The following is a 10,611-nucleotide window of genomic DNA, read 5'->3' on the forward strand; positions in this document are numbered from 1 at the left end:
TTCAGGCCAGGCTGAATGTGATGGGACTCCTTGAATTGCTGAGGCTCCCAGTGACATGCTTCTCCTAACAGAGGTGCCAGACCTGTTAGTGAGGAATAGCGCCATTACATGCTTATTAATGGCTTTGTGATTAGTCCGAGATAATTAGCCTAGGACCACCAGAAAGAGCAGAATTCTCTCCTTACCCAGCTGACATAGTCGCATCAACAGAATTCAAAGAACAGCCTTCACTAAACTACCCTATTAACTTAATTGACCCTCAATGGCAATGTTTTCCCAGAAAGCTGCTTCTCAATTAGGAAGGCCATGCCAGGGAAGGAATCCTGCCCATGGACAGGGAACGAGAACATACACAGTTTCCAGACACAATTTTTATCTTACGTTTTTCGGCTGACCTTAGAATACAGAGCTCAATTGCCCAATGAGGACATCTAATGGAGAGACAAAGAAGAACAGAATTATAAAACAGGTTATGAGCACATCTTGGATTCCAACACTAAGAATTAACCAGAGGCTGATAGGCACAAAATGACATTGATTGGAAGTGTGTATGCAGTTGCCACTTGTACCTTCAGGTCTGAAGGCTTATCCTCCCCCTTGTGTTTTGTCAGCAATTTCAGTATTACATAGCTTATATCTCAGGACCCTAAGACCCCATCTTTGCATGCTTCTGTAGTTCCAAAGGTTAACAGACATTTTGGACTTTACTGTGCAGAAGTGGTTCCAGCACTTCTCACTGTCAAAGCATGCCCTAGGTCTGGGAGACATGAAGGCTTGGTACGAGATGCTCACTCTACACAAAATTGAGGTAAGTGGGTGCTTGCTGACTTGTTACTAGATTCACAGGATATTCTGTGTTGGAAGGGGGCCATAAGGATGATCAAACCCAACTCTTAAGTAAACAGCCTGTATGGGGATTGAACCCACAATGTCAGTGCTATTAGCACCATGCTCTAACCCAACTGAGCTAATCTCATCTCCCGTGTTATATAAAGAAAAATATAAACAGCTAATTTAAAAATGGAAGAAAATGACATCTGCAGGATAGAGCTATCCCGCATGCAGGCTCCTTTTAAGGGAAAATACTTCATAAAGCCCCAAGCCCACCCAATGTGTTTAACAAGAAAGGAAATGAAGTTTTACTTCAAGGAAATTGCCACAAGCATTTAATACCAGACTGCTCACTGCTTCCAGCTTCTTGCTTCCGAACTCTACAGATAACTTTTACTTCAGTTAGAAGGGAAGCAGAAACCCCTGCTGTGCCTGTTCTTTAGAAAGGCATGATAACAGAAGCAGGAGATTGGGAAAACAAAAGAGTCCCTAGGAGATTCTCAACAACCTCTGCCAGAAAGATTTCACTAAAGGTTTTATCTTACAGGAATTCCTCTGGAATTAAGCTCATGCATCCAAATCAGAAGTCTCAGCAAAAATGACCTGTTTGCTCAGCTGATCAGGTAAGCAAGCAACCCTTCACAAATGCTACAGCCACCGGAGCAGACAGCAGCAACCACCATGGATGACAGAGATTTAGTCACAGGACTCCCCTTAGAGTCCTGTAGGCTGGGGTGGATCAATTATATGCCTCAGGACATTTTTAAATTATAGTTACCACAGGAAAGATTGTATCTACATATCCCACTACATCTCATTGTCCAAATATGTGCCAACTGCCCGATCAATAAGAAGGTTATTTGCCCAGTTATTTCTGACACTACAGTGACTCATCCCAGAAAAGGAGACACAGTGGAGATGACTTAAGTATGTGCCACTATTTCAAAGAAAGATAGCGCAAGACTTACTCAAGTGCCATTTTACAGCTAAATTTGTCAGCTCCTTCTTATTCTTATGCCCTTTAATAGGAGACAAGAGGATATCTGACTTAAATTAACAGTAGGTAAGTTCAGGCCCAAAAAGTAGCTCCCATGTAATCAGCTTGAGACTCTCATTACGGCAGGCTATTAAAAAAACTGGGGAGCGGATTTAGAAACTGATTAATAATTTTATGACCACCGCCACTTATTTGCTATGCAACTACAACAAGAAAGGCAGTCACTGTTCCAGCCTCAGCATAATCAGCTTATCTGCAGGACAGAGGAAAGAATTCCCTTTCCTCAGGCACTCCTGTGTACTAAGCCTTCTTAGTTTGTTACATCTGCATCCAACCTGCAAAGTTTGCTTTTCTACAGTTCAAAGCATCTTTTTCAGAGAAACAGAAAGACTGAACCTTTCCTCTGGCCAGAGCACAAACCACTTGCCAGAGAAGATGTGAAAACTGAAACCCAGTGTGGAAACCCCATTCGAAGTACCAATGTAGCTGTATCATCCACACAAGCCAGTGAAGACACTCTGACAAAAAGGACAGGTCTTTCCTGACACAAGTTCAATTTAGCTTATCCAGTTTCTTGTATCATATCTGAAGCAGAAGAAAAATATCCTTCCAAAAAAAAAATCACCTTCTTAAAAAAGAAGACAGCAAAGCCTAAAATTTTCAGTGATCAGCACATCCCCAACCAGCTCAGGTCATCAGGAGCCACCTTCAAAACTAACCTCTCTTATCAGCAGCAAGCCAACTGCATATACCAAACCATTGACACAGAGCTGTGACTTTTTTCCCGCTCTGGGCAACTCTAAGGAAATTATTGTTGAACCCTTTTAACTTAACAACTTACTCATGCCCAGTTTTCATGCCAACCCTGGGTAGATTCTCCATGCATAGCACAGGATGATAGGGTGTGTGATAGGGAGCACAAGGCACAGCATTAACACATCCTGAGTTTCCGTGCTTTTGCAGGGTCTCGGAAACACCAGGAACACAATTCACCCCAGAGATCTGCTATTATTCATGCCCAGTTTTCATGCCAACCTTGGGCAGATTCTCCATGCATAGCACAGGATGATAGGGTGTGATAGGGAGCACAAAGCACAGCATTAACACATCCTGAGTTTCCGTGCTTTTGCAGGGTCTCGGAAACACCAGGAGCACAATTCACCCCAGAGATCTGCTAAAAGAGCCCATCCTTTTGCCTGTCTGTAATACCATTAAGAGGCCTAGTCTCTGCCCTTACAATCTTCAGAACCCATCTGCAGCAGGACCATGGCAGCTATCAACACAACACCAACATCTCTACTTTCATCTACACAATAGCACATGGCCATATGAGAAAAGGTTTTTAACTCTGAAAATGCTGAAAAACCTCAGACTAGATGGGAAAGGTTTAAGAAAAAATAGAGGAGGAAGGGCAAGCATGTATCTTACCTCCTGAGTGAATCCTCCTCTGAGCTTTCCTCAGGCATTTCCTGGTTTAAGGCCTCCTGTGATACATTCCCAGGTCTGCTTGAAGCCGACTGGCTGTAAACTCTTTCCCAGTGCCCCGTCTCCTGGTTAAAGACCACTCCCACGGTCCTCTCCTCCTGCGGGGTGGAAGAGCTGCCCAGCTGCAGTCTGCTAGAGGCAGGAGCTCTGCCCTCGGTTCTCTCTGCAGGCTGCACCTGGCTGGTATTTGGAGGCACACCCTCAAATGTGCTTTGGACCTGCCCTGGTGTGTAGCTAGGCGTGCTTCTTTCCCAGCGCAGCGTGTCATTGTTAAAGGTCAGCAGGTTATGACAAGCACGACAGCGGTTCAGGTGACCCCGGGACAAATTGGAATTGTTTTCACTGCTTTGTGGAGTCTGCTGATGGGAGGGACCGGGTCGATCAGGCTCAATGTTGTTGTTGAGCATTTCTTGAGCCTGTTGCGACTGGCTGGGCTCCCCACCAATCCCCTGATCTAACTCCTGAAGCCGGTCATATTCCAGGAAGAATCGCCTCAAATCACACTGGAGCTCATTACGAATGCTGGCCGGATTGCTCGGGCCAGCACTACTACCACTGTTCACCTCAGCCCCCGGGGCCAGAAAGCCCCTCCCTTCTGTTGCAGAGGTATAGACTGATGCCTGGGAACCTCCCTCCTGCTGTCTGAGCACGGACAGCAAGCTCACAGAGGAGGCACTGGTCCTAGGGGGAGGCATGGCTTCCAGCTCGGACCGAGAGCTCATGTTCAGCACTGTCCTGGACCAGTCAGACCCACCCAAGCCTGAAGCCATCTCTCTTGCAGACTGTTGGTACCGGGACTGGTGGCCTGCCAAGGACCCGCTGAGGGACCGCCGTGTGGGGCCCAGGCTAAGGTTGCGCAGGGTGTTGCCAGCAGTGCTGCTCTGAACTGTGCTGAAAGCAGAGGGCCTGTTAAGTATCCCCTGCTCCTCCTGTGCTACGGATGCCTGCTCTGGGGGTTGATAAGGCTCTGTCTGCACAGAGGAGAAGGAAGTGCCAGTGGCCCCAGAAGACGTGGAGGGTGCGTTTTCCTGGTGTGGGAAGAGAGAAGAAGGAAGTCTTGCACTAGAGCATCGGCTGCAAAGGCACAACATCCCCAGGTGCTGGCAGCACTCTGCTGTGGGATAGCTGACTCGCTCCCGGAGCCTGTTATAGACAGATGCCCTTGTGTTCTCACTGGCTGGAGGCGGAGGTGGTGGTGGTGGAGGCGGTGGAGGGGATGGGGTAGCAGAGTCTTGAACACTGTTTTGCTCTCCCACCTGTATGCCAGAGGAGCGGGAGGACAACATATGCAGGAAGTTGTGGAGGAGGGGTGTGCGCCTCACAGGCTGAGACGGAAGGATAGCGCGCTGTCGATAATGCGGCATCTCTGTGCTGTCCACGGAGATTTCCACTTCCTCATCGCTCTGCAGAAGGAAACAGGCAAAGTTCAGTCACCTCAAGGCAAAATCCTGTACTTCCAAATAAACAGCAGAAAGTCAGCTACCAGCCCAGACAGATGAAAAGGATGTGATAAACCCCTTCCTAAAGGCCTTGACTTGGAAGAAACTAGTTGAGATGATTTCTAAGTTCATTTTATGGATCTAGACAACCTCTTTCTACAGTCCAGTGAAATTTCACAATACATTGTTCATACAAATAGAAGTATCAGCATCTGAGGGTCAGAATTGTTAGTACCTCAAATAGCTTGAAATCCAAAACAACATCACAACAGAACTGAAAGAACAGGACCACTGAGGCCTCTGTCCCACCATTAGTCAGATAGAGAGGACAAAACAAACACATATTTGAAAAGCACTTTATTAGCCATGCACATAAGAATATGTTATGTTGTTATTGTATCACCAATCGAGGTGAGCCAGAACTCAGCTTAAGAAGACTTCAGGTTTTCAGAAAAACACAAGTCTGCTTAGAAACAGACCAGGGCTAAAGTACATAGAGCACCTTTTAACTAGCCAGTCAATACAAGTCCTGACATTCCCCTTACCTGCTGGTTAGAAGGGTTAACTATCGCTGTGAGCAAGTAGTGTCCCAAGGGATCAAACCGTACCAGCCTAAAACAAAAGCAGTGCCAGAATATCAATCATCAGTTCACATTCCACATTGACACAGGAAGCGGAACACAGCAAGAAAGAAAACCCCACATGACACGTTTGCAATGAGAATATTACTACATTATCATCATATTTTTATGAAGGACATCCAAGAGTTTATGCGTTAAGAAGAACAACGTGTACCTATCTAGCTGAAGACTGCAGTTATTTTATAGTCCACAGCAACACTATACCAAAGTTAAAACCTGGAATTAAGTACTGCCATATCAACTGAAATAGCCAGAAAACTTAAAGGAATAAACAACACATTTATACTACAAAATGGAATTGGTACAAAGGGAGAGATTAACATGCCTTGATGCCACACCGTTGTCTTATTTTAAATTACTCAAAAGCAGGCATCAGGTTTCCAGCAATCCAGTTTCCTCTAAAAGTGTGCCAAAGTAATAGCTCAGCATTTTGTTCCAGCAGTTCCTGGCTTTTCTCATCCTTATGGCTGACAAGTTTAATTACTAAGCTTACAAATCAACATGAAGCAGATTCTGGACATTTAATGGACACATGCCATATCATAAATATGAACAACCAAGCTGATCTGTTACTTTCAATTGCTTTTCTTTCTGCCCACAGAACTGGTTTTCTACCAGCTGAGTCAAGGAGCTGCAAGCAACACTTCACTGCCTGGGTGCACAGGGTGCAGCATCCCAGAGGAACCTCACACACACTTTCTAAACCTGACCAATTTTCACACACAAGTGTTCTTTTCACCCAGAAGCAGGGGCTCACCTGACCCGCTCCATCTCACTGGCTGTTTTCACCACTGCAAAAGGCTCTCGACGACTCCAGTCCCAGAAATGTATCTCATTGGCAGTGGCAATCAGCAAGAGCTGAGCCGTAGGATGAAAAGCAAGTGATGCAATGGCGTTGTTGCTATCTGTGAACCAGCTCTCACTTCCACCCTAGAGTGAGGAGTCAAGAACCACAAGCAGTTTATCAAAAAGTTTGCAATCATTAAGTTTCCATGTACTTGCCATGCCTCCCAGCCTGCGTAAAGCACTGCAAGTAAGGTGCTGCCCTGGCAACATCAGCTGTTCCCATACAAGGTTATGTGCCAGATCTAAAATGTAACACTACTTGCAACAATGACTACAGATGTATTTTTGTAGGTAAGTGTGTCTCAAGCAGCGTGTAAAAAATGCTTCATTTAAAACAAAGAGGAGCCCATGTGTTCTATCTCTGTGCCATTTACCAAACTAGGTAGAGCAGCAGCTTCTCTAATGAACAGTTCAGATTTGCTCAGTGGAATAACAAACAGCATGTCTCTCACAAAGGCTAAACAGGCACCTTGCACAATGTCCTCCAGAATTACCTGTACCACTGCAATCAATAAAACAGGTGCTGCTAAGAAGCATGACCTACCTGGCAGGACTGAATGAAGAATCTGTCACCTCCTCTCTAGAGAGGAGAGCATGGCTATGGTCTGTTCTATGCTTTTACACACAGGTCCCAGAAAAGCTTCCAAACAGCACTCTGTTACCAGGTAGCATTTGGAAAATAAACTCAGCCAAAAAAGGTCACCACCCACCAAATATCAAAGAAACATATGTTTCAGGAAAGACTTACATGTAAATCCCAAATTCTAACCTCCCCATCTAGGCATCCTGAAGCAATGAGGCCTGGGATGGTGGGATGGAAGGTGACACACCAGGGAGTGCGGCGATGTCCAACCAAGGAATGAACACACTTTCCTGTTTTCACCTCTGTGATGTAGATGTTGTGGTTCACATGTGTGGAAGCCATTAGGGTCCTGGGAATGCAGAAAGTATGACAAACATTAGCATGAGAAGAATACAACAAAATTAGACCTTCATCTCAACAGGGTCGGTTCACACTTAACCCAGCAGCTCTCCCACACAGAGCTCAAAGGGTAAGAGGCTACTGTTGCACCAATGTCACAAAGCTTCCTGTAGCCAGATTTCAGGGTCCATGCAAACATGAGCTCATCTGAATCTGCTAGCACAAACTTGACCTTGAACGTCAGAGTAAATGTGCAGCTCAGAAGGCACTCCTGACTGACAATTTGGGGCAAATAAATATTCCCAACTCTCCACAGCGTCTCAACCCCTGTTAAATCAAGTGATACTATGAGATCCCACCTCCAATTCTGCTTCCAATACACACATCATTCTGCTCTGTTCTTTATTCCTAGATATCCCAGTGAATGTGTCACATCATTTGGGCATGTTGTACTAAAACATCTTTTACTCCCTTCAGTTTCTTATGAAATCCCACGGTGTCTGCACAGATCCTTTTTCCTTAAAACTTTGTATCACCTGGGTACCTCAGAAATTAAACACCAACTATGCTCGAAGCTGTGAGATTAGGAAGGTGCACACATTCCATCCATGCGTGTCAGGAACCAGAAGTTTCATTCGGCTGTTCAGGACTGGACAACTCAATGGGCACAAGCCTCCATCACTTTTGTAAGTGTAGGGAGACTGCTGAAACAGGGAATGAACTAGGAGTTAATTACCTGTCTGGACTAAACGCCAGCAAGAAGGTGGAGCGTGGACTGTCTGGTAACTCAACTTTCTGAAAAAGCCAACAAAGCAGGAAGTGTTGCAAGAGTCATATGATCATACTTTAACTGTAAGCCACACAGACAACAAGGGGAACCCGCTGCAGGAACATATCTAGTATCACATCACTGCAGGAACTGAACAGAGCCAGAGAGCATATCAAGTGTAACACATCAAAGGTATAATCACAAGACAATTTATTTCAAATCCCTGCCTCCCTTCCCCCATTCCAAGATCAAGCTATGCAGCTCTATCCCACAACCTTACCTTGCCCTCCCATTTCATCCATCGAGTTTTATCCTCCACCAGCTCCTGCAGAAGCCGCTGAGCACCCAAGGCTTGGGTGCCCCGTTCCCTACCCCAAAGGATGCGGACAGCATTCTTCTCTGGGACAACCTTCATGGCTCTCAGTTGCCAACACCACGCCTACTACTGAGGGGAGATACCAGCAGGCTCCAGATGACAACCACCACCAAGCTACAAATAAGCTATCCACATTTCAGTTGTTTTTCTTCATGGAAACCTAAAAAGATAAGAGACTGATAAGGAAGGCAGCTTTTACCTCGATTACCCAGATGAAGTAAAAGCTTTAAATCCCAAAAAAAAATACTTGAGAGACAAATCTTTCTTCTTACACAGCCTTTGCTACCTGCTCCCATTATCAAGGCCCCATTTTGACATTTCTGCAGCCAAAGATTACTTGGAAAGCATTCAGCTCTTCCCTTGTACACGTGCCAAAGGCACACTACACATATGGAGAACTAAAAATTTGCCTTCAAATTCTTTTCCTTCCCTTCATCTCCTGCTGCATATAATAAAGGAAAGAAAAGATTTATGAAGATACAGTCTTTACACCTTGAAGATTTAAGTGCTATCTGGGAAGGATGTCTGAAAGCCAGAGGAACAGTATTACCAAATTGACAATATGACAGAGGAATCTCCCAGGAACTACTCAATTTTCAGTAACAGGTCAAACTGTAAAGGTCAGACAATTGATAGACCTCAAGTCCAAATTATTTCCAACTCCATCAACAGCTTAAAAATGATAGGACAGCTCCACCAAGATGATTCCATTGTCTCCACATCACCTTTCAATCTGCATTGCTCTTAGAACAGCAGTTCACCCAAGTAATGCATACTGGCAAAGAATAATGCTTTTGGAACACTCTGACCTGCAAAGGAAAGCTTTAATATCTACTGTCTACAAAAAAAAAAGCTAAATAAATAAAATAAATAAATTATGTAATAACTCTAATAGCAACCAAGTCACACAGCTTTTCAGTGGCGTCATACAATGGAGTCTGCCACAAAAATCTCTCCAGAAAAGTTTCTCAGAACAAATAAACCAAGAAACTCTGCTGCAATGCTACTACTTCTGATCCCAGCAGAGTGTGCATACTACTCTGCCATCTCTCGATCACACAAAGATCTAAAGACAAACCCTGCTCAGTTCACGTTACACTGAACAAAACCAACAATATTCAGTAGAGAAGGAAATAGCCATTAAAAAAAAAAACACATAAAGAAGAAAAAAGTTTCATGTGCACAAGAGACACTGTTAAATGAGAGAACTCAGAATGGTCAGCAGCAATATTTTCTTTCCTCCCACTCTCCCTAAAAAAGCTCTCCTGAACAGATAATTGAAGACAGCTGCAGCTTATAGAGAGGAGCTGTCTAAAGAGATAAGCCAGGAAAATGAGTTCCAAAAAAGCACACCAGTTTTTATTTGTAGAAGTAAAATAAAGAGTACTGAAGTAATTAACAAGTAAAGGCATCCATCTTCCTAGAAAAGAAATTCTTCACAGTGCATTTTGAGCTAGCTGGAAATTCCCTGATGCTTAATGTGAACAGCATGAGGATCACGTATTTTAGAGAAGCTGAACTCCATGGTACACAATAACCTTTCTTTTGAGAATCTGTGAAAGTTAGCCAAACATTAGGTAGGAATTATTCTACAAAATCAAAGCCTTAGTGGAAATCAACACAAAAACTAAAGATATCATACTGCATGAGAGTTCTTAAAAATAACTGCACAGATTAAAAAAGCCCATATCCAGAAAAGCTAGAAGGATAACTGGAATAGATACATCCAAAAGCACAATATAATACAGGAATCCCTAAACTAAAAATCTTCTTTAGCTAAATGCTGATAAATCCTGATCCGGATTCTGCAAACAGTCCCAGGCACCCATGTTCAGAAGTGACTAGATTCAGATGGTAGGCAGAATGGAGGAGAAGGACAGCTCAGAACAATACAGGCAACAAAAAGTCTACTTTACAGGAGGAAACTGTACATCTAGTTTAACTCTTAATGTAAAATTAAGAAAACAGTAACTGAATAATCTATATGGGTATTCAAGGAATTTGGACTACAACAACTCAAGAATAAACATTTAAACAGGACACCAATGGAAGATCGGTGCTGCTGCTGGAATAAGCTGGAAGTTCAAAAAGATTTCAACTTTGGAACAGCCTTTCAGTAACTGTGAAGGACAAACCACATAAATAACTCGAGATCACAGTAATAAAGCAGAATAACAATCACTCATGAGAAAGAACAAGCTCTGACAACCTAGCAACATTTCAGTCCTATCATAACTAATGTTCCCTGAAGTACAATAGCAACAAGGAAAACAAGGGATTTAACAAACTACTTCATTTATGCCAT

General features: G+C 43.9%; 1 protein-coding gene across 3 annotated transcripts in view; it reads right to left on the reverse strand.

The window, feature by feature from the left end:
- The window catches only part of AMBRA1 (autophagy and beclin 1 regulator 1), a 117,096-nt gene extending 108,564 nt beyond the window's left edge, over positions 1-8,532 (reverse strand). The window contains exons 1-7 of one of the 3 annotated variants that reach the window (XM_039705071.1): positions 8,211-8,520; positions 7,898-7,956; positions 6,988-7,171; positions 6,151-6,323; positions 5,298-5,364; positions 4,570-4,716; positions 3,257-3,411 (exon numbers count right to left, since the gene is read on the reverse strand). In XM_039705071.1, the coding sequence (XP_039561005.1) occupies positions 3,257-3,411; positions 4,570-4,716; positions 5,298-5,364; positions 6,151-6,323; positions 6,988-7,171; positions 7,898-7,956; positions 8,211-8,345 (920 nt within the window). In that variant the 5' untranslated portion in view covers positions 8,346-8,520. Of the gene's footprint in view, positions 1-3,256; positions 4,717-5,297; positions 5,365-6,150; positions 6,324-6,987; positions 7,172-7,897; positions 7,957-8,210 lie in introns of all 3 variants that reach the window. The other 2 variants (XM_039705069.1, XM_039705070.1) reach the window with 2 other exon arrangements.
- Between the last annotated feature and the right edge of the window lie 2,079 nt (positions 8,533-10,611).

The sequence above is a fragment of the Passer montanus genome, unplaced genomic scaffold (assembly GCF_014805655.1).
Source record: "Passer montanus isolate IOZ18808 unplaced genomic scaffold, ASM1480565v1 scaffold18, whole genome shotgun sequence".
Lineage (NCBI taxonomy): Eukaryota > Metazoa > Chordata > Aves > Passeriformes > Passeridae > Passer > Passer montanus.